This window comes from Tuber melanosporum (genome assembly GCF_000151645.1).
Source record: "Tuber melanosporum whole genome shotgun sequence assembly, scaffold_40, strain Mel28".
In the NCBI taxonomy this organism is placed as follows: domain Eukaryota; kingdom Fungi; phylum Ascomycota; class Pezizomycetes; order Pezizales; family Tuberaceae; genus Tuber; species Tuber melanosporum.
Genome location: NW_003299085.1, coordinates 502,043 through 526,752, shown reverse-complemented (window position 1 = coordinate 526,752; position 24,710 = coordinate 502,043). Strand labels below are relative to the sequence as shown.

At 41.8% G+C, this 24,710-nt stretch overlaps 1 protein-coding gene across 1 annotated transcript; it reads left to right on the top strand.

The window, feature by feature from the left end:
* Window positions 1-21,838: 21,838 nt before the first annotated feature.
* Window positions 21,839-24,432, top strand: GSTUM_00007965001 (uncharacterized protein; the record flags this gene model as incomplete). The annotated part of the gene is made up of 9 exons (XM_002839765.1): window positions 21,839-22,049; window positions 22,080-22,109; window positions 22,208-22,530; window positions 22,593-22,621; window positions 22,680-23,026; window positions 23,072-23,260; window positions 23,308-23,513; window positions 23,575-23,685; window positions 23,734-24,432. The coding sequence occupies 9 exons, from the start codon at window positions 21,839-21,841 to the stop codon at window positions 24,430-24,432; spliced, it is 2,145 nt and encodes a 714-aa protein (XP_002839811.1).
* Between the last annotated feature and the right edge of the window lie 278 nt (window positions 24,433-24,710).

Here is a 24,710-nt window from a genome sequence, read left to right as displayed (position 1 = left end):
TGCTTCGCCAAAATTAAATACCGGTAGGGTAAATGACTAAAGTCCAAACATCCCACTGTGATGGGTCAGAAACCGGTCCTACACAACACCAGGGAAAAACGTAATCTCCGGTCAGGAACAAAATTTTGTGCGACCTTGGGCGGAAAACATTCCTTTTTATTTTTGTTTTTATTTTTATTTCTATCTTTATTTTTTCCTCTTCTCCCTTTCTTTTATATCAACCAACTGCCCCACAGTGGATTGAGGAAGAAACAAGGGATAAGGAACTAACAAACCAGACCAGCCATCCGGTCCAGAACGGAATTCACAGAAGCAAGCAATTGCTAGTCTATGTCCTGCGCGCTGCGTTGCTCGGTACGGGGAGGGGCACCTTAGAAAGGATGAAGCGGGAAGCAACCACAAAGAACAGAGGAAGCGAGCTATTTTTGCTATTACAGGTATGTGCGCACTGTGATTTGCTGGTACGAGTACCATTTGAGCGGTTGAGCGGTTGCCATGTCCGCGTTTGAGCTCCCGCAGTGGAATGCAAAGTTTGGTTTGGCCATTGACGTCACTACTACTCGAGTATTGCTTTGTGCGGAAGGTCTGCCCTTTTGCATGCAGGGTTTCCCCGCCCTGCGTGGCGTAACTACCCGGGTGCCGGTGGTGTCGGTTCTGGGTTATGGTTCTGGGGATGGAATGGAACGAAGGCATTCCATCTCCCCGCCTGAGAGAAGAGGTGCGGGAACCGCCTAGGGAGGAAGTTATGGTTAGTACTGCGCTCATATACCTGTACCGGTACTTGAGTAGTGTGTAGTCTACTAGGGTAGGGGAGTGTGTTAGTCTATACTCATTCCTATGATACTCGAGTACCGGTAGTTTAGTGAGGGGTTGACTGGTAGAATGTTGTCGTGAGTGATGTGCGTGAAATGGGCCAAGTTGGACCTTAACCTAGATGGTGGAGGCTGTGTCACTGTGGGGATGTGAATCAGGTATTATAATATTATGATACTGTATCATACTAGTACGGTACAAGTACCTAGTTGATAGATATATCCGTCACGTGCATTATCTAGGCTCACTTCAACAAGAAGGCTCACCAAATTTCTCTTATCATGCTCCACTTAACAGATATTCCTATCGGCAGCACTGGTACTCGTAGTAGTGGTATTCAAAGTAGTTTTGTGTAAGCTTGGCAAGTCTAAAAAGGTTTAATTTACCATCATTATACTTTACTATATGATACCTCTTTTCAAGTAGATACGAAGGTTTGGAGCTTGGTAAACAGTAAATGTTAGTATGTACAAATAGTTGCCAGATAGATTCTTGTAAAAATAGAAAACTGGGACAAACCTCAAACAACAGTTGAAATCCAATGCCTCACATCTCAGAAAAAGCTAGAATCATCCAGCAACTATATAACCTATGGCTATTAAATACTGTTGTTAGTTGTCTATTCAATAACAGTGATGATTGGTTTTATTTTACCAAATACCTTCTTGTATTGAGTCACCTGGCCTTATCCTCATCTCCAACACATTGATTAAGGTCAACCCAGATGAGTCTACTGGCAATTCTGCTTGATGAGCCAATTCTCCCAACTATAGAGTCAGGAAATATGATAGGGCTAAGTTATCAGCTTCATGGAAACGAGGAGGAAGTTGGAGAAGAGATGACAGATGTTATTGAGCTACAGGGACTCAGCATATTCAAATTATAGTATTTAATACCACGAGAGCCTATTCCCCCGTAGTTAGTATATGTTCACACAACATGTATGTATTTAAATTTGAATTAAAACAGAAGATTTATTTGTATAATTAATATTAATGTATATTAGATATTTACAATGTCCAAAGATCAATTTACTTTTTTTTTCTGAATAAAAAGAGATTCCTTTAATATTCTACTCAACTGAATACAAAATAATCAAATTTTTTAAAAAAACCACCAAAATCCTCAAGCCTCTCCTGCTATTTAGCTTGCTACAACCTTGTATTTCCTAGGAATCACTGGTGATTGTACAGTTCATTATACTTAACAGTTTAGAATTGGTGAGGAAATGACAAAACTGTATTGTAATTAAACTATTTCAGTATTAGTTTGGCTGCTACCACAGTTGGTAAAATGGCCATTGCCTAGGAGCATAGAGGTTCAGAGGATGAGAATAGAAGTAGAAGTTGGAAGTGGTTTTCTGTGTTGTGTGGGATTTGTTGATGGAACAGATATGATTTTGTATTATGTACTGTTAGATCATATAGAGACATATTTTAACAGAAAAAAGCAGTATGCATTAAATGTACAAGGAATTTGTGATAGTAAGCACAAATTTAATTTTATCACTACAGGATTTCCTGCCTCTGTTGCAGATGCTACTGTTTTTTATGGAATATCTTTTTTAAACATCCTATTTTAATTTTTTTCAAGCCCCGATAAGTATATATTTGCTGATAAGGCTTATCAAATTACTTGCTATTGTATGACTCTCTTTAAAGAGCCACTTGCAATTCAAGTGACTAGAAGCTTTAAAGGTTTTAATATTCAGCATGCTAAGGTACGTATTAAAATTGAACATGTTTTTGGTATACTTAAAAATAGGTGGTACTCTTTACAAGGATTACCAATTTATATATCTAGTTTACAAGATCATATTCGTGTAGTAGTATGGATTATGACATGTATTATTTTAAACAATTTCTCTTGTGATATTGAGAACAATGAGCAGGATGGATGCTGGTACAGGTATCAGAGGGAAATAGTAGAGGAAAGCCTCATAATATTGAGGAGGATAAAGTACTTAAACTTGAAGCAGAGCGCCAAGCAGAAAATGAATGGAGGAATAGAATGCACAAATATTTTCTTTAATATAACAAAATTAATTATGTATTTTTGGTTATATATTTTGATTATAATATAAAATAATAAAAATAAACAATTAAAATAAATAATGAGAATAAATAATAAAAATAAACAATAAAAATAAACAATAAAGTTAAACAATAAAGATAAACAATAATGAAAATATGCTAATCTAGGAAAAAGATTTATTTATTAATTTTAAATTAATTATTCATTACTATCAGAAATAAAGAACTAGTTTTAGAGCTGAATCTGCTAGTAAAACAAAATTAAACTAAAACAAAAATAAACAATAAAAATATACAAATTAATAGCCGGTTCCTGTAACGATCCCTCTTTGGATAGTTAGTGCTTGGCGATGGGGAACGATACTTCTCTTCCTGTCTTTCTTTTTCTCTTTATTTTACGATAGCTCTAGGCCTCTGCCTACGTTACCGATAGTACAAGACCTTTGTCTTCTATCAGAAACGCCTATCGTAAGCTTTCTCTAACTCGTCTTCATGACGAGCGCTTCTTGTCGTAGTGATATTGTTGCAATAAAGATAAAGATCGTAACGGTATTTTATATTCGTTAAAGTAATAAGTAGAAAAAGTACTTAGAACAAAGCGTGAAGAACCTATCTTCCTCGGCTGCATCGGCCTCCTTATATAGTGTTCTTCCCACCTTTAGTCATGTGACCTAAAGTGGTCACATGTGCGAAACTAAATCATAACAAACTAGTTATATGACCAAAGTGATCACATGCTCAAAACCCATGACCTTATAGTGAGGTCCTGTGCGAAACTTATAAACCAATGATAACACAATAAACAAGTCATATGACTCGACTGAGTCATATGCACGAAACCCATGACATCATAATGAGGTCATGTGCGAAACATAAATCATATGTGCAAGGCTTGCCCATAAGGCACACTCGTAAGGCATACTCGTCAGGCGTATGTCCCATGACTCATACTTGAGCCATGTGCGAAAGCATCACAAATTCCACACATAACTAATCATATAACCCGAATAGGTCATATGCGTGAAACAATAACATACCTGTGACTCATAACCATGTGTCACGTGAAAAACCCTTTCCTCGCTAAGCCACGTTCGTGACATTAGCTCCCCTCCCCCTAAGCCTTAGTCCCATCAGGCTTTTTCTCCCTGTTTCAATAGTTCCCGTCCTGCCGAGCGCATGGTCCTTCCCACCTTGTGGAACTTTTCGTCTGCCGTCCTCTATCTGACCCTTACCGATTCCAGAGTCAGATTCGCCATCTCGATCGTGTGCCGCTGATTGTTGTTCAGCTGTCTAAGCTCCACGATCGTTTTGTCATTTGCCGAAATTGTGGCCTCGGCTTGGCCCAGTTGTTCTCGGAGTCCCCGGATCTGCCTGTGTAGGCTCCTGACATCCGGTTCCATGTCTGCCGAAGAATTTTGGGCCCCTCCCTCCTTGGACCATATCCTCGCGGCCCATGCCTTTCTGGCATCTTCTCCTTCCAACTCTTTTCGGCTTCCATCCTTCTGCGGGTAGAATCCTACTGATATTTTTTGTGCCCTGTGCATCCTGCACCCATTTCTGAAGCATTGTTGCTAATGCTTTAGGACGTGGTCTGGGCGTGGACCACGCTTTCGACATTCCCTCGGGAACCATCCCGAGCCTTCCTTGTTGCCAAAGTGTGTTTGGCAACCGTCATTGTAGCATACCGTCCATGACATGGCATTATGCTGTGCTTGTCTTTCCCTTTCCTTGAGTTCTTCGTCGGTTGGCCCCATGAATGAGTATTTGGGGCTGGTGGGTGTGGTTTGGTGGGGGCTACCGCCCTAGCCCTCGTGTTGCTGCAACGGTGCTGGAGTCTTTCCCTCTCCTTTGTCTTGGTTGAATGTGATCATCACCTGGGCCGGGCTTGCCTGGGTATCGCTGGTGGAAGGTTGAGATGGCATCTTGTGCATTTTCGAAGTTGTGTGCGAAGTACCAAGTTTTATCGTGTTTAGGAGAATATCCTGTCCACTTAGCTCGGTATAGGAGGTGACCGTGGAAGAAGTGGGAATCGACTATTTCGTCAAGCTGGTATTCTGGTTCTCCGTCGAGTTCGATTGGAGGGGGAGGAATAAGTGTTTGTGAAGGAAACTTATTGTCGTTATGTAGTTCGAGGAGTGAGATGTGGAATGTATTATGTATTCGCATTGAGGGGGGAAGGTCGAGTTTATAAGCTCGGCTGCCCACTTTTTCCAGTATCCGGAATGGTCCTATTTTCTTGTCAGTCCAATTTCTTTGATGGTCGCATTGTATGAATATTGCGTGGTGTTAGCCATACCATATCTCCTGGTCGTATGTTCGGATCTGGTCTTCAGTGCTTATTGTATTGTTCCTTCTGTCATTGTTGTGCTTGACTCATTTCGTATTGTAATGTTTCGTGTAGTTTCTCCATATCGGTTTTATCCGGTATCACATCATTAATCGTATGATATGTGGTCTGACTTTGTGGATGTTGTCCGTAATTTGCGAAGAAGGGTGTCGTGCCAATTGTTTCTTGCTTTCCATTGTTGTATGCGAACTCGGCCATAGATAACAGCTTGTACCAATCATCTTGCTGATAGTTGACATAGGCCCTTAGATATTGTTCGAGTATCGCATTTACCTGTTCCATTTATCCATCCATTTGTGGGTGGAATGCTGTGCTCATTCTGTTTTGAATCCCCATTTCTCCGGTTACTTTCTTCCATAGTCCCGATGTGAATAGTGTTCCTCGATCGGTAATGATATTCTTTGGGAGGCTGTGAAGTCGAAAGACCTCTCGGAAGAATGCTTGTATAAAATCCCTCGTGTTGATGTCTTTTCTAACTGGAATGAAATGACTCATTTTGGTCAAGCGATCCACCACGACCAAGATGCTATCGCAATTTTCCGATGTTGGTATGTCCGTGATGAAATCCATAGTAATTGTTTCCCATGGTTGTTCGGGGACTTCGTTTGATTTTAGTAATCCATATGGTGTGCGTTTAGCCGTTTTCGTCCTTTGGCATATGTCACAGTTTTTGACATATTGTTTGACATCTTCGCGCAGTCCTGGCCAATAGAATGACCTCGGGATGAATTCTGTGGTTTTAGCCGTCCCTCCTTGTCCTGCCGTTCGGATATCGTGGTGTTGTCGTATGATGTCTGTCCTTATCTCCTCTTCTTCCGGGATCCATTGTTTTCCATCGTACCACATATTTCTGTCCTTCCATTGGTATAACCCCAGTGCAATTCCTTTCATCTTCTTTTTTCCTCCTTCTAAGGCTTCTCTTATTGCGTGGATTGTTTTGTCTTTCTTGTTTGCGTTCTCAATTACTCTTTCTTCCTTTGATGTGAATTTTATAACCTCCATTGCCTCGAAGTAGGTTTTTGGTAATAGGGTCCGTGTTTTTTGCTTGATTCTTTCGTCTTCTTTCGTTTGTGGTTTGTCGCTTGCAATCCTTGTGAGAGCATCTGGCTTTCCACTTTCTTTGCCTGGTCGGTATTCGATTTTGAAGTTGTATTTGCTAAGGTGTTCCATCCATCTTATCGGGCGGTCATTCATTTCTTTCGTAGTCATGAACGGTACCAGGTTCTTGTGGTCGGTTAGAACTCGGACTGGATGGTCGTTGTTCGAAACGTATCTTCTCCATTCTTTTAATGCTTGAACTATTGCTAATAGTTCTTTGTTTACAACATCGTAGTTGCACTCTGCGGGTGTCATTGCCTTGGATTGATAGGACACTGGCCTCCATTTTCCACCGTCGCATTGTTGCGATAGTATGCCTGAGCATACATATTTTGAGGCGTCCGTTTCAATCATTGTCCTTCGGTTTGGGTTGAAATGGACCAATATGGGTGCCGATATTAGATGCATTCGTATTGCATCATATCCTTTTTGTTCCGTTTCTCCTCATTCCCATTTCTTGATCTTTTTTCGTTAGGTTATAGAGTGGTTTTGCAAGTCTGCTAAACCCCTCTATGAACCTTCGATAAAAGTTGCAGAATCCCATAAAGCATTTGACATCTGTTTTGTTGTTTGGTTTGGCCCAATCCCATATGGCTGCTGTTTTAACAGGGTCGACCTTGACCCCTCTTCGATTGATAATAAATCCAAGGTATTCTGTTTCTTCCTTATGGAATTCGAATTTTGTTGGTTTGATCTTCATTCCGGATCTTTGTATTGCCACCATGATATTGCTGATATCTTTTTGGTGTTGTTGTATGTTTTCCAAGTATGTGAGTACATCGTCCAAGTATACGATGCAACATATGTCGAGGTACTTATTAAGTACCTTGTTGATCCATCTCTGGAATAAAGCTGGTGCGTTGGTTAGCCCGAAGGGCATAACCAAGTATTTGAACATTCCGTATCTTGAGGCGAATGTAGGCTTCCATTCGTCTCCTGCCTTGATGTGTATATTGTTGTATACATCTTTGATGTCGAGTTTGGTGAAGTATTTTGCTGATCGTAGTCTGTCCAGTGCTTCCCCAATCAAGAGTAGTGGATATCGGTCCTTCTTGGTAACTGAATTGAGGGCTCTGTAGTCCACGCATACTCTCATTTTTCCGTCTTTCTTTTTGACGAATAGTATTGGGGATCCTCCTGACGCGAAAGAGTCTCGGATCCATCCTCTCTTTTGGTTATGCTTGATGTACTTCCTAAGTTCTACGAGCTCTGCTTCCCCTAGGGGGTATAACTTCTTATAGGGAATCACTTTTGTCTTTCCCGTTTTTTCGTCTTTGTCCAGCTGAATTTCGTGGTCGATTCCTGGTCTTCGAGGTGGTAGCTCTGTAGCTTCCTTTTCTTGGAATAGATTTGTGAATTGGTGATATTCTTTTGGAACCAATTCTTTCCATCCTTTTTTGCTTTGGTATTTCTTGTCCTGGATTGCTAGCTCTGTGCTAATGTTGATTTTTGCTAGAACCGCTTTTTCGTCTTCGTATGTCCATTTGAGAATTCCTGTTATATCTCCTCTTCGATAATATCGTCCAAAGGCTTGTGCTGTGATCTCTTTGATCGCAATTCTTTTTATTGTATCGAGCTGGTTTTGGTCCGTACTTCCAAATCCCTTGTTTCCTCTTATGGTTTCTTCCAGTTGATCTACTTCATGCAGATCCTCTTTGTTGATTTTTTCGATTATCAACTGTGCGATTCGATCACCTTTCTGGACTTGGTAGTCGTCTTAAGCTAGGTTGGCCAGGACCACTTTGATTTCGCCGGTATAGTCGACGTCGATCACCCCTGCCATGGTCATGAGTTGGTGTTTGACTGCTAGACCACTGCGGGGTGCTATTCGTCCATAGGTGCCTTCTGGGAGTCCAATGGCTATTCCCGTCACTATCGTTGCCTGCCCATTGGCCGGTATCTTGATTCCTTCGTTGGCATATAGGTCGTGTCCTGCTGCCCCTTTGGAACCCTTGGTAGGCACTTTTGCCTCTTGGTCCAGTCTTTGTATCCAGACCCTCTTGTCTTGCCGCATCTCGGCAAACTTTGCATGCAAAGTTTCTTCCTCCGCTTCTCATATTGGTATTGAGTAGGCCACAGGTGAACTGTTGAGACATCGTGTCGCACATAGTTCGCTTGTAAAGGTCATCTTGTTCTCTTTCCAATCGATCGTCGGATTATGCTTCCATAACCATGGCATCCCTAGGACTATTTCATGGTTCTTCAGATCTGCCACTAGAAAGGTTGCCGTTTCCCTATGGCTGTCAATGTCCATGGGTATTATCGCCGTATGGGTTATAGGACCCATAGCGCTTGGTTTTCTATCCACTAAGTAGACCTGTCTTGCTTTCTTTGCTTGTTTGGTGTGGAGGCCGTATTTGTTGCATATTTCTTTGTCGATAAAGTCTTCAGTGGCCCCCGAGTCGAGCATTGCATATATTGTTGTTTCTTCGCTTTCTCTGTTGTATATCTTCGTTTTGATCATCACATGATCTCCATCTTCTTCTACTCTTTGCATGTGTAGTGCCGTGTAGTAGTTCACTAATTTGATGTGTTTTCCAGGTCCACATCTTGGGTCTCCCAGACCACCGTTTACTGGAAACCCTCTTCGTTTTCCGCCCGTGAATCCTCTGCTATCATTTCGTGGAGGTTGCTTCTTTTCTGATTTTGGAAACGATTATTTCCAGTAGCTCTGTTTCCCTGGTATCCGTTGTCCAGTCGGCTTCTGCATTCTCGTATCCGATGCCCTGCTTTTCCACACCTTAGGCATAGTTTCCCATTCATCCATCTGGCGTATTCTTCCTTAGACAGATTCAGAGCAGGCCCTGCTCTTGACTTGTCCAATTCCATCGGTTCACCTGGTGGTAATGCTCGACTTTCTCCTCGAGGTGCTTGCGGTTTGAAGGTCCCGTCTACATTCCTGGATGATTGGACCACCCTATGTGCTATAGTATTTTCCGAGTTGCTCCGAACCATGTTTAATTTGCTTTCTTTGTCGATTGCCCATCTTGTAAATCGTTCGCCTGTCGTATAGCGCAGGTCAGAGATTCCTCATGCCTCTCGGAGTCTCTCACTGCAGTTTCTCAGGAGGATGATGTAGAGAGTCGCATCATCAAACTCGGCCTTGTATTCCAACAGTCGACATTCATTCCAGTATGCTGAGAATGTTTGTTTTCCTTGCTGGAGTTTTTCTAGCTTTCGTCTTGCTGTTTCTTTGGCGTTGGGGTCTCCAAATTGTTCAAAGAGTGTCGCCTTGAACTCTTCATACATAACCTATTCCCTCTGTTTTCATCCATCTTGGAACGGTATGATCCATTGTCCCGCGAGTCCTCTGAGTAGAGATTCCACATATGGAATCTTAATTTCATCATGGTGATCTCCGTATCCCTTAACTGCAAAATATCCCTTGCATTGCGCTAAGAATATTCGTAGCTTATCTTTGGCTCCTTCGTATGTGTCGGGCTCCTTTGCCTTTGGTCGTTGGACATTTCCTTGCCCTGTATTTCGTGTGGCTGCAAGAAATGCCTGAAACTGATTTTCAGTCATTCCAAGTATGCTGGTTCCTGGTGCCGGAGCGGCTGGGGCCTGTGGCCCAGGTACTGCGGATCCCGACATTCTCTCGGGTCGTGGCGTTCCAGCAGGAGAGCTATCGACTGGTGATCCTTTCTCTGGGGTTATGGGCATGCTGCTCTCGAGGGTTCTGCTGAGACGTGATCTAGGGCGTCACTGAATCCTCCTAGATTAAGATTTTGATCGTCGATGTCAATATCTCCTTCCCGGTCTGGGTTGAAGGATGCTGTCTTGTATCGTTTAGCGTCGCACTAGGTGACGCTTTGTAATGTAATGATCCCTCTTTGGATAGTTAGTGCTTGGCGATGGGGAATGATACTTCTCTTCCTGTCTTTCTTCTTCTCTTTGTCTTACGATAGCTCTAGGCCTCTGCCTACGTTACCGATAGTACAAGACCTTTGTCTTCTATCAGAAACGCCTATCGTAAGCTTTCTCTAACTCGTCTTCGTGACGAGCGCTTCTTGTCGTAATGATATTGTTGCAATAATGATAAAGATCGTAAAGGTATTTTATATTTGTTAAAGTAATAAGTAGAAAAAGTACTTAGAACAAAGCGTGAAGAACCTATCTTCCTCGGCCGCATCGGCCTCCTTATATAGTGTTCTTCCCGCCTTTAGTCATGTGACCTAAAGTGGTAACATGTGCGAAACTAAATCATAACAAACTAGTTATATGACCAAAGTGATCACATGCTCAAAACCCATGACCTCATAGTGAGGTCATGTGCGAAACTCATAAACCAATCATAACGTAATAAACGAGTCATATGACTCGACTGAGTCATATGCACGAAACCCATGACATCATAATGAGGTCATGTGCGAAACATAAATCATATGCGCAAGGCTTGCCCATAAGGCACACTCGTAAGGCATACTTGTCAGGTGCATGTCCCATGACTCATACTTGAGCCATGTGCGAAAGCATCACAAATCCCACACATAACTAATCATATAATCTGAATAGGTCATATGCGTGAAACAATAACATACCTGTGACTCATAACCATGTGTCATGTGAAAAACCCTTTCCTCGCTAAGCCACGTTCCTGACAGTTCCCTTCCTATTTCGCTGTCACTCATAGTCAAGAAAGACAAGTGTGACGCTCAAGCAAGTGTGACGCCACAGACATTTTCGTTTCTCCTAGTAGAAAGTCCCCTAACCTACCCGGCAATGCTGAACTCCAGTAACAACAATCACTCCCAAGTCATAGTAGCTAGTTCCACTACTATTTAATAATGCTCATGCAAGTGTTACATGCTGGATCATTTTTATTTTTAACTAGATAAGCTTTGAAAATACTTGCTTTTAGTAATATACCTCTATTGCCCTGTAGGCTACAAATTCTCAGTTAAAAGCTATGAAGATGGCATTTCTTGTGATAGAATCACCTAATACACCAGAATCTGAATCAGATTCACTTTCAGAATTCTCACTATTATTCACAGTATCTGTATTTTCTATGCTAGCCTGTTTCAATTGTTACCTTGTAGTAAAGATTTCAAACTCATCAGTTCTACCACCCTGGATAAGTAATTGAGGATCAATTACATCTGTCATACTTGCAGCGACTGGCTCCAGCATTAAGAGAGCCTGTATTAGATCGAGTAGAGACTACAAGAACTCAAGATTTTCTGTAGTGGGATTTTTCTTGAGATTAGAAATTGCAATCAGAAGTTCAGCTAAAACTATCCCACCTCCAGCCTGGTTCAACATAACTTGTGTTCTTCTCTCCTTCTCAGCCTTACACACATCATTTCATGATAGTACAAGAATATCTTTGCTTTATTGACTGCTACTTGAATATTCCTTTCAACCTTTTTAATGGCTACTGCCTTTTCCTTCTCAGCCTTCTCCTTCTATTTGAGCCTTGTGACTTTAACTGTAATTATCTCACCTTTTTGAATATCAAGTTTCAATTTACTTTTACACTTAGCCTCTTCTTAGATTCTAACATGGACATTGTAGGATGATTGTTGTTACAACTCAGCCTGCGTAAGAGATATCTGAGTCCCTTTTGCCCATTGTTGAAATCTATTTTTAGAATTAGAACTAAAAGTTTTAGTACAATCAATCCACTCAGCTAGCTCTTTCTGGCTCTCAGAATATGAGTTTTGAACAGTTGGTACTTCTAGCTAACCCTCTTCATCCACTGCAGAGTGTTCTGCATCTTCAGGTCTCTCACCATTAGGCATAATCAAGGTAAGTTGTTTACCATTTCACTTTGCTGTGTTGTAATATCACATCTTCTTGCGAGCCATCTTGTATGAGATGGGGAACATTCTAGACTTATGAAAGGAATTTTTTATCGTATATAGCTGAAAGGTCTCTTCACAGATGGTGCTCAGCTCACAGAAGAATGAGCATAATGTATACTCCATATCAAGTGAGTGAAGAGCATGGTGGATAGATTTGTTATGATAGTGCTTCCATAAACGAAGGATACCTACATCAAGCGGCTAGAGAACATGCATAAGTTGTGAGGGGAACTAGAAGAGAACAATGTGATTTTCATGACATTGAATAATAAATTCATCTTGACAGTAAGTGATATGACCATTCAAAAAAATAATGTATTAATGTTCATCAGAACCAGTACCAGAATAATTGATAAAGTGATTAAGTTATGAGAGTATGATGTTGTTATTCTTAAATCCAGTTCGTGAAATGGCAATCGCTTCAGCACCAGTCAGATTATTGTGAATCCAATTCTATATAATCTTTTCTCCAGGACAGATGACAACTGTGGGTAGTGGCTGGCTACTATTTGTACAGATAGTTTCGATAATAGTAATTAACTAGTAGTTTTCTGGGCTGGCTGTATAGAGTTCCTTTATTTCAATTAGAACTACCACTTTCGTTCCAGTAGGGCATCCAATTCGTAAAACAGATTCATTCATGTTGAAGATAAATTTGGTGTGCTTGATGCCTTATTTGATAGCGTCTCCTGATATTTAAGAAAGAAGTTCTTGAGATCTTACTCATGATGGGTAGCAAGTGAACATAGACGATTGGTTTGGTTTTAATGGTACGAAAGTTAGGGTTTTTTTTAAGCCATTGGCATAACTAGGAAAGAGATTGTGGATTACTTTTATCTTGTTGACCGAGATGGCAAATAGCGGCATAGATGATTGAGGATGTTGCATCTAATTTCATCTCTATTTGGTTATAACAGAAATGGAATACAGCCTGCTCCTGAGCTTCTGTCAAGAAAATATTATGGTTACCATACTGATTAAATGTACCACAAGAGTTTCATTCTTGGTTGCGTTTATGTAGTTGGTGCATTCTAACTGAGGAAGGATTCACATTGAACATTTTTGCAGCTATACTCATGAGCTTAGCAGGTTTCTCTTCCGGTCATTCCATAGGGCAATCTAAATGCTGTTTGCTTTCAAGCTTCTCTATTGAATTAGATATTACGTTGGAGATAGTAGGGAGCTGAAGATATGTGATGTTAATGGCAATGACAAATCTTGGTTGGTTCTGAGTAGAGTAACTAATACAGAGTTGGAAGATTAAGAATGCTGAAGGAGCTAGGGATTGAGGTATTAGGCAGGTCTTAGAAGCTATTTTCTGAGAGTTTGGATAATCAGAAGCTTTAGGTAGGCCTGAGCAAGACTATACATCCTGTGGATTAGAATAGCAGTAATCAAGATTTTGGTCTATAGCTAGCCGTCAGAGTCAGAAACGATTGCTGTTGTTCAAGGGTGATTGGTATTGCTGGTATGGATCTCTCTACTTGGAGAAATTGATGTTGTATGAGGTCAGCATTGTCAGGTGGGTCAGGGGACTTTCTACCAGGAAAAAAAAAAAAATTCAGAGTGTTACACTTGCTTGAGTGTTATACTTGCTTTTTCCAACTATGAGCAACAGCGAAATAGGAGGAGAGCTGGCTATTAATACATAAATAAAAGAACCAGATAGAAAAGCTATAACAATTGGTAATTAACTGATAATTATTATTCTCACAAGCTCAACGACTCCAAGTCCACCTCTTGATCATTTCCTAAAGGCTTTTGCTTTCTTTCAGCCTCATTCTGCTAATATCTGAATCATAGTTGTTAAATTAACAGGTCAGTACAACATTCATCAGCTTGTGCTTTCTCCTTCTCCCTCTCCAACTTTGTCTATCCAAGATTGATTTCCTGTTAGCATAGTTCAGCTTGTTGTATCAAAATACCTGTTTAGAAATTCCAATTTCTTTTCTTCTCCATCTCTTTTTGCTGATATCAGAATATCCACCAAATCAACTAAAGTATTTGATGCTGCTTTCTTTCTTCTTGGTATGGCCAATACTCCTCCTTCTCCATCCTCATCATCCTTCAATACCGCTGCAATTTTGCACTTTCTAGATTTAGGTATAGTAGATCCAAGTCGTTTAGTTATACTTTGAATATTTGGCCTTGTAGACTCTCCATCTCCTTGCTCTTTGATTAAAATGATCTCTTCATTACTGCCTACCTCTTCTCCCATTATGTGATCTTGATCCTGATCCATCTACTATCGTCTCTTTTTCTCTAGCTTCATATCCCCTATTCACTCCTCCCATGATACTACAACTTCTACTACCACAAGAACCACTTCCTTGATCTCTATCACTTTCCCTCATCCTTCTTCTTATCTCTGCTAATTCTATCAATTTCTCTCTCTGAGTATCTAATGATTTCTATTCCTTCCCAACACTCAACTTCTTTTCTATCCTATATCCTTCCTTCACATCCATACTTTCTATATTCTTAATTTCTCCAGTTAACTCTAGTTCATCATCTTCTCTTATGAATTCTGTGCCTTGGTCAGTTGACATTGTTCCGAGTAGTTACTTAATAACTGTACTCATCTCGATCATGCTTTAATCTCAGTCATAAAGTATTAGTAGACATATATTAAGACAATTTCCAAAAATTGATTCTAACTGAAAGTAATAGGCTCATTATGATAGAAGCTTATCTGTTTATATTGCTCATATATTTAGCATAAGATGTATATTATTATTTTAAATATTATGTTTATAATTTAATTAATTTTTAGTTTTTTTTTTTAAAAAAAAAAACAAGAGAAAGCAGAGAGAAAAAAATAAAATACAAAAAACAATAGACATATCATGATACCTCACAAACTTTTTTTCTCCTCATTTAAATCTTGCTGTGAGAGCGCTCATCCTGTTTGACTATTCAGTTTTGCTGGCGTACTGTAGGATTTTAAAAGATTGTCATACTTGTAGCCAACCTTAACCAGTTCTTTCATGGGAATGAGTGCTGCAATTTCGGTAACAATGGCTTTCTTTGTAACTCCAGATCCTTTTGTGTTCTTCTCCAGATTTGCAGAATCCTCGAGCCATTAAATTATTATCTCAATCTCATGCTTAGTCCAAATGGAGCTTCCAGAATAATCGCCAGGCATTATTCCTATCAACTGATGCTTTAGTTGATGTGTTCCACACTTTCTATGCTTCTGTTGATGTCATTGAAAAAGAATTTTGCATCACATGTGACAACTTGGATCTACTTGGAACCAGGTTTCCCAAACTTGAGGGTACTCAGCTATGATACTAGATACTTGGTGATATTATTGGTCAATTCCCTCATGTAAACTAATACATGTTGGAGTTCTAACCCATTCCTACCCTCAGACTCCGCAATCTTTGAATGCTACTAGTAGGACTGCGGCACTATATAAGTTACTCGAGTACTGAGTAGAGTATGGTACACATACTCGTGTACTGCATGGGGTGATTTATTCATTCAATGTTTTGTATGAAAAGGTCCAAGATATATTGTATGTCTAAAGCCTTCTTCCGGGATCTGCAATTCGCGTAGCTAAAATACGCTCCCAACTTACTCGTGCAGATTATGCTCCAACTTCCCACTCATTATCCCAAATCACCTGCGAGAGGGTGAAGAATGCTCCCTCTAAGAGTATCTCTCCTCACCATTACTCTCAACTCCACCCTCTCGCTCAGCGCATCACAAAATCTCTCCTCCTCCTCCTCCTCGTTTACGCTCCTGAAAACCCTCCAGAGCAACCACGAGAGAGAAAAAAAAAACCCCAGCCTCATCGCCCAACGGAAACTAATTCCGCACCCTCATCCCACTAACCACAGCCTATCTACCAATGCGCAGGTACCAACCACCCCAGCAAATCAAGCAAGTAAATGCCATACCCCGTCCAATCCCGAACCCGCCCATGGGTGCCATCCTACCGCACCCGGAGCGTTCCGGTTGCCACACCCACGGCGCGGCCCAGGAACATGCAAGAAAAAAGCAACCACACACAGGAAAATCTGACGTTTGCATACTGACCGGACATCAGGTTGGGGGGGGGCGATTGGACTATAGAGTTGAAACGTTGGGATTTCGCGATTTTATTTTATTGTTTTCTTGAGGGCTTTTGATGGTTGTTACTGTGCTGTGGGGATTCCTTTCTGGGCTGGACATATGGATGGAGACTGGGGTCGGGGTTTAGTGCGGTTCCGCCGGTTATGTGGAGTTTAATCAAATTTATGTGGAGGCATGATGGAAGTGCTATTATGTATCATACCGGTACTCGAGTATTGTGTTCCCGGTGAGGCGTTTTTGATGGGTGGTGAGTGGGTTTTTTTTTTGGGGGGGGGTTAATACGAGTAGGTCCTATATGGAATACAGAGAGAGCTGATTTCAATCTTTGGGGAGTGCTTGTCGTGATGGTTCTATGGATTCGGTTGCGTGATATGCATAGTTAGGGCCTATCACCGCATGGCCCCTTGCCTTGGATTTCGAGCTGCAAGCTTCATATGTCCTGAGTGGACTATGTACAGTCGTGTCCGTAAAGTCTTCATACCCTGGCGCAGCAACAGTGTTGTCCTCCATCCCCACAACAACTGCCTCTACCATGACCCCCCCACATACCCGAAGAGCTAGAGAAGACCAAAATAAGGAAATTTATGCCCTGTATAAACATACTGATATGGGGTATAATAAAATTTCTAAGGTTATGGGTATCTCTAAGGCAACTGTTCAATCAGTAGTCAAAAGAGCTGAATCAAGAAATGGAAATACCTATGATGCCCCCAGATCTGGAAGACCAACAACAATTACCCCTCAAAAAAGAAAGATAGTGGAGTCCATTATCGATGCCAAGCCTCATTTAGCATTATGCAACATTACCAAAAAAGTGAATATTGGTCTGGGAAAGACATCTGTGGATAAGATCATATTAGAAGCTGGTTTAAAGCTTCTGATACGTAGAAAAAGAAAAAAAAACCTTTTTGGAGGAAAGGACAAAAGGAGAAGAGAAAGGAGTTTGCTAGGAGAAGGAAGAATTGGAGGGGTGCATGGAATTGGGTTGTTTTTGTAGATGAAGCTACTATTATCTATGATTTAAATCCTACTGGCAGGAAGGTCAGAGTTAGACCTGGTGAAGAGCTGGAAGAAAAAAACTTGAAGCCTAGCTTTAAGTCTGGGAGGACAAGTATTGGGGTCTATGCTGCAATCATGAAGGGTGGCAGGACTGAGTTAATTCTTGTAAGGAAGAGGGGGGAGGAAGAAAGGACCAGTAAAAGAGACAGACTTGGCCTTAATTCCCACCAATATGCAACTGAAATCCACCAGCCATACCTTATCCCTTTTATAGAAGGTCTGGATAGATCTTCTGACAACATCTACCTAGCAGCAGACAAGGCCTCCTGGCATGGTGGTGAGGAAAACAGAAAATTGCAGTCAGACTGTGGTTATCAAAAATTGCCTTGGCCACCCAACTCACCAGATCTTAATCCTATTGAGAACACTTGGGCTCTGCTCAAAAGAGCCCTCAGAAATCGATTCTCCAGGTTGGATAGGAGGCCTCACAGTGCTGCTGAATTATTTCAGGCAGCAAAGGAGGAATGGGATTTAATTTCCCAAGAGAAGTTGGATGGGTGAATGGATAGGATGCCTGAGAGAATACAGGCTGTACTAGATGCAGATGGTGGTTATACAAAGTGGTAATAATATTTTCTTAAGGCTTATTAGTTTTATTCATATAATTTTCTTAATTGAGTTGTTTGAATTTTTTTTCAATTTGCCAGAGAGAGGTGTTGTGGTTGTGTAGTTGCGCCACTGGGATATGAAGACTTTACAGACACAACTGTATTACTATGGGTGCTATGGTATGGTATCATATGATACCTGTATGATACTCGAGTATTGCTGGTAAATCCCCTAACCCTTCACTCAGTCCGATAGGATGAGAGGGTCTGCAAGCCCTAACGAATCATATTTTACCAGTTAGGAATATACTCTTGCTCGCTTATGTACTTGTTGCATCCCTACAATAAAATTGTTTCTGGTTCGTAGGGATCGTTAGTGGGATCCAAGGTTATAGAATTTGACTGGACAGAAACTTCCTCTCAGTGACTGAAGTGAGATGGAAGTGACCTAGTGGCTCACTTTATAGCAAGGGTGTCCATCTCATGAACTTCATAGAAGTACACTCAACTGTGAGGCCTGTCCTTGTAAAGGTATCAAGAAGCAAGGAGAGTGTAAAACCAAGGTAGAAAACGATTGAATAGTACTCTGAACTTCTTACCCTGAGTACTAATATATTGTACATTGACAAAATTAACTGCGATTCAACAATCTGTGGCAATCTACCCCTCTTCATCACCATGTACTCTCAACAGTACCTAAAGAAATTGCTTAAAGTCAACCAAGAAGAAAACATTCTGCTCAATTCTTTTTTTCAATAAACTATGCCTCCTATTCTTTGCAGTCATGCCAAAAAACCTATTCTCTCCACACATCTCTCTGAGTTTACCAGGGGGAGGATTCTCGGGTTACATGAGACTCAGATGAGATATTAGCAAATTTCCCGCTACCTTAATATCCCCTACACTACTGTCAGAGACACAGTTGCAAAGAGACATCAAAAGGGCAAGGAGAATAAGGGTAGAGGAAGATATCCTAAAACTACCAAGTTATAGGATAATGCTATGGTGGAGGAAGCTCTTAAAAATCACCATACTATCTATTTTGACATTGCTGAGTAAGTTGCTTCCAATGTTTCTAGTAGGACAGTAAGAAGAAAAATTGAAAAAAGGTATCTTAGAAAGTGGATGGCACAAGAGAGAGTTCATTTGGATGAGGATCTAGCTCAAAAGAGGTTGGAATAGGCATTAGCTCATAGGCAGTGGACAAAGAAGATGTGGAGAAGGAAGGTAATGTGGGAGGATGAAATAGCTGTGGAAAGGGGAAGAGGAAAGAGGAGAAAATGGGTTTTCAGATACCCATATGAGAAATGAAATAAAGATTGTATTGAACCTAAGCCTAGGACAGGGGAGAGAGGGATTAGCCAGATGATGACTGGTTGTTTTTATAGTCAAACTCATGGTCTTTTTTTACCTGTTTTCCTGATCCTTCTTCTGCTAGGGCTGAAGTTACTGGGAAGTCAATTATTGATGTTTATGATCATTATGACTTTCTAGGGATATGGGAGAATATCAGAGAAAATGCTGGAGAAGAAGAGGTATTTTTTATCATTGGCAATGCTAAGACTCACTTGCCTTTTAGGAGATGGCTCAGAGGGCAGGGAATTACACTGATGGAAATTCCTGCCTATTCACCAGATCTCAATCCAATTGAAAATATTTAGTCTCTGGTGAAAGGTAAGCTTCACAAGCACTACCATGAGCTATATCTTATGAAGGGTGATGTCAATGTAGTCAAGAAGGCAATAGTAGAGGCCATTACTCATTGTTGGGAACTTTTTGACCCAAAGGTTTTTAATACTTTAGCTGGATCAATGGTGGATAGAATAGAGGCAATTATTTAAGGCTGATGGATGGTATACCAAATATTAATTTCTACTATGTATTTACATCTTTTAATTTTTTTTTTGGTTTTCATGATAGTGGATTGGTGGGTGAGTGTGGTTGTCATTGCCGAAGATTTTCCTCTGTTGAATCGCCGTTAATTTTGTCCACGCACAATACATACCACGAATCTCACCTACAACACTTTACTCGGTAATTAGATGCCGGGAACTTTTCCCGACCAGTAGGCAACCCGGGCGACACGAGACCTGCTTGATGAAGAAGACATCCGCTTAATTGGGCACGGGTAGCCGTCCTCTTTGCCAATCGAATGTCTCGACCACTGGGTGAGAACAGCAATAGCAGATATCGAATCATATTCCATGATCAAGCTGGAATGGCTGGGTGGATTATTTCACGATACCCTATTGCTTCGCGGGGCGTCATTGGTGATGGAGTAATTCCATTGTGGTGTTGTAGCATGTGAGGTTGGAGTGCATTGATGGGAACGTATGATAATATAGTTTGGCTTGGTATTTTAAGGGACTTGTTCGTGGTAGGGTTGAGATGGGCATTGTCCTGATCTCTAATATATATGATACAGGCGTGTCCGTTTAATAACTACACCCCAGCATAGCGACCGACCTATGATATGTATCACAAGCAGGTAAAAACCCATTCCGTATAGTTCATGCAATTCAAAAAGGGGACCTGAGATTTCATTGTTTTTAAATTCGTAAGGATTCACAGTCACAAATATAATTTGAAAAACAGCTACAAATATAATTAGAAAAAAAAGAAAAAAATAATAGTTCTAAGAAGTGTCAAAGAAGCAGAAAAACAAACAGGGGTTTTTTTTTTTTTACAATTATGCTTGTGGTTATAAAAGGCCTTAGTAATTTTGAAAGTTGGATTTTTAGTGTAAAAGGCAAAAAGGTGTTATGTTAGCCACAGTTGATTAACTTATGATAGTGATCATGAAATTAGGTGATAATATAGTCTTAACACTAAAAATATAGAGACTAATGTTAATAATTATTATAATAATAAACGGAAAGTAGGAGTTCTTATATAGAAAAAAAGTAGTATGTCTTCTAATCTGACCTGAAGGCTCACATATATCATGATTGTATTAGTTTTACTTTCTTTATACTATTATAGTCAGTTCTAACTAGCTAATTGTTGATTCTTAAAGTTCTGCTTAAGTTTTATAGAATAATCTGAGGATAGTTATTTTTCACTTTATCTTACTTCCAATGAGATGCAGGTAGTTAAGTAACTGAAAACTATTTCTCTCTTTTTTATATCATAATTTCAGTATTGAAATCACGTACTGTTATTGCAATATAATTATAAATTCTGATTGAGTAAAAATATCTACTTATCCATCACTTTCTTCAATGCTTCAATATACTTTCTGTAATGGTACAACTTACCGGGCTTCAAACTCTTAACATACCTAGATGTCCATAATGCTCGGGTCTAGCTCGACAGGATGCTAGTATTTGTGTACTGTAGGTAGCTTGGCCTTGACTTGAGAGCGAGTATGTACGGTACAGTACGTAGGGAATTCTTGTGCTCCGGTTTCGCTACCGCAATAAATTCAAGTTGCTGGACGGCTGACGGTAGGGCGGGATTGTGCAAGCACGAGTAGTGCCGGTATTGGAGCCTTTAGTAACTGAGCCGAAAGGGTACCTTTGCGACAGGAAAGCGTGACCTTACCGTGTCGGGGGTCTTGGCGGTGAGTTTAGGCAGGATACAAAGCCTGGTTATAGTGGCCCTTTTCCCAGTCTCTACGAGAGTGTCTTTTCGCGCAGCGGCAGTGGCCCCCTTGTGTAATCGCTCTGCGGCAAGCCCATTACTGGCGCCTTGAAAAGTACTGTGCTGAATGCGGTTGGCACTGCAGCCGTTTATATAACCCTGGTGGGCATTTGAGAGGTGTGAAGGGGAAGCTTGAGGGCAAATAGGTTTTTGTAATCACTTTAAGGATATCGTTTGTAGAAAGATGGAAGCCTATATGGGAGCGCAAGGTGCCTTGTCAATTGTGGTGGACCAATGATAGCCGGATGATGGTGCACTCATCTTGGAGAACCGGTGTGGCAAGGTGTCGCGCTACACTGGAAAGGACTTGTGGTGGCTGGCGGCGAGCCTTCAGCCAAAGAAGATTGTGAGAATCCCTGTCGGCCGGGTTAGTCCCGAACGTAGGTGGGCGGATTATCTACCGCGAGGCTGATGCTCAAGCTCGCTGGAGACTCAACCTTGATTGCTTGGTTGTCTTCTGCTCCGGCATGGGATCGATCCTGTGGAAGTTCTCCAAGTCCGCATAAACCAGCCAAGTGGTTTCCTGTCTCGGAGTCAACAATATTCGGGCTCGAGGCAGACTACCGTACCGGTATTGATACTGGCATGGCACTTTCAGCCTCAGCCACCAATCTCGGCATGTGTCTGCTCGTATCATAGGAGACCATACAAGCACCTACAACACCATTTCGCTTAGTCACAGGTACGATAAATAACATCCCTTTTCTCCTGCTTCTTCCTTTCTCCAGACCTGCGAGATTATCGCGCTTGCACGCATCATGGATAACCCGAGCTCTACAGGTAGTGTTACTGGTATCCAACTCGAGAATTTAGGGCCTCTCCAGCCTAGCCCACCGTCATCTGGGCTTACTGCTCCATTGACGCCCTGTCCGGACTACTACTCGAGCTTCAACCCAGAGTTTACTGCTAAATTCGAGAATCTGGACGAGGATAGTGTTTACGCGAAATGTGAAGCTGCGCTTCTAAATCACTCGACGAAGAATTTTGTTGTCGATTTCGGTGGGGAGCCAAAGATCGAGTGTGGTGGGGCTTGGTGCGCTCTGGATCTCGACTCTTCGAAGACGGAGACTTTGGATAGCTTGAGGAATCTTTTGAAACAAGATGTGAGCTATTGTGCGGGTGATCTGCGTTTAAAGGGGGGTTGGGTTGGGCTGACCTGTTGCAGAGGCCGAGGGAGTTACGCACTAGATGGATGTTAGTCATGTTTTATCACTCTGGTTAAAGCTCTGGACTAATTCTGGTTCTTTGCTAGTAATATATTCGCTCCGCATACACAGAAGGAACTAGTCCAGACGATTGCTGCCCACTATGGGTTCACTTCTCGACATACTAGTGTTCTTACAGCACCGCCGGCTGCGCACACCAATATCCCTGCTCATCAGAAATCTGTACTTTCTATAAGAAATAGATTGTTCCACCGACATCCTTCGGATCCCTTGGATATTGAGGATGGGAGCACGGCGGATAGCTATGCTAATATGGAGGCGGTAGCTAATGCTGCTGCTCCTTTACCAATACTACAGGGGGCTAGGAGGGGTGGACACATGGAGATTGTGAGCAATGTTTGGCATTGGCATGCTGTTGAATGGGGTGGAAGATGTGAGTTTCTTTTGACATCTGTTGGCCATTTGCTGATCCCTGCAGTCATGTGCATCGGATTCAACTCACTACATCAGATGCCTAAAAGGAAAGCCCCGACTGACGATAATGATGGGAACGGCGGCGATGTCAATCAATGGCATGAGGATGAAGATGGCCGAGTAGCCATGGGTAAAGGGGAAAATTACCCCGATGGGAAACGACAATGGGTATGGTTAGTGCTCTGCGATGATGGTTTGTCTGTGGTGTTCCCGCTCGTATGTCTTATACTGATTTTCTAGGTACTGTTCTGAGTTTACTTGAAGCCCCGGGAAGGGACGTTGGTGACCAAGGGTTGGCAATCATACGGAGGAACCTGGTCACAGTTTTCCGATCGTTGTCCAGATCCAGCACTGCTATGGGAAAAGTAGCGAATTCTGTGCAAACGGGGGGAATGGATGAATTGCCTTTCAGAAGAAATTTTGCTGAGGGCGGTGGAAGTGAGAATGTAAGCATTCGATCTTCCTCGGAGGTTCTGTTTTGTGGGAGTGACTGACCGTGGTGATTAGGTCGAAAGTGGTCCGAGTCTCCTTTTCTATTATTTATTTGACGATTGGTACTCCTCCTTGGAGCTTGTAGTTGGCCGTGGATATCCGTATAGTAATCGTATGCGTGAATTGGTATATCCTTCTCCACCTCTCACCTTTTCATCCGTTAATAGGCCGCAGCGTCGTGAGATGCAAAACAGCCCCTCTCTCTCCCAAATCTCCAGTCTCCACCGCCTTGCCCGACAGCTAGCAACTCTAAAGCGAATGTACGAGACCAAAAAGATAATAATCGACAATGTCCTGTACCGCCAAGAAAACTCTCACAAAAAGAACACCCCACGATCAGTCGCCCCAACTGCTCCTTTCACTGGGTTCCCACAGAGCCCCATCGCTCCAATGGGAGATCCAGACGTTCTCGGTGTCCCCCTCAACCCCCTCGCAATCGCAAAATTCGAACGCCTAAGGGATAGGATAAAGCTTTATGCCCTCGGCGAGATCAACGACTGTCTGCAGGAGAAATCGGAACTGGTAGATATGACGTTCAATCTCATTGCCCTGCGAGAATCGGAGTCAGTAGAGCGACTCACTCGCGTTGCTATCCTGCTTACGAAATTCGCGTTTGTGTTTGTCCCGCTCACGCTCATCACTGGGTACTTTTCTATGCAACTGAAGGATTTGCAGGGCGTTTACAGACAACGGGACTTTTGGGGCGCTAGTGGAGTTTTCATGTTTATTACTATTTTAGTACTGTATACTATTGGGAAGGCGACAGACACTATGGAGGGTGCGAGGGTGTGGAGAGGGTTTAAGGCGGTTTGGCTGGGGTGTTTTGGGAAGAAGAGGGCGCAAAGAACGAGAAGGGGGAGTCGGCAGTGGTGATTCAGTCCACGCGATTGGTGTGTGGGATATGTCTCGAGTACTATGGGGTTGGGGTCAAAATAACGAGAAACGAGAGAGCTGTGTATGGCATGGCATGGTATTTAGCGATCTCGCTTCCTTTTGTGATGAGTTGACGGCATGTTCTTTGGGTTGGGTGTATCCATTGGATAGTTTATGGAGGGTTAGTCTTTAGCATGTAGTGTTGGTTATTGGGTATGAGAGCATATTTGCTATGATGGGGGTATGATACATTATATATAGTACAGTACAAAGCAAAC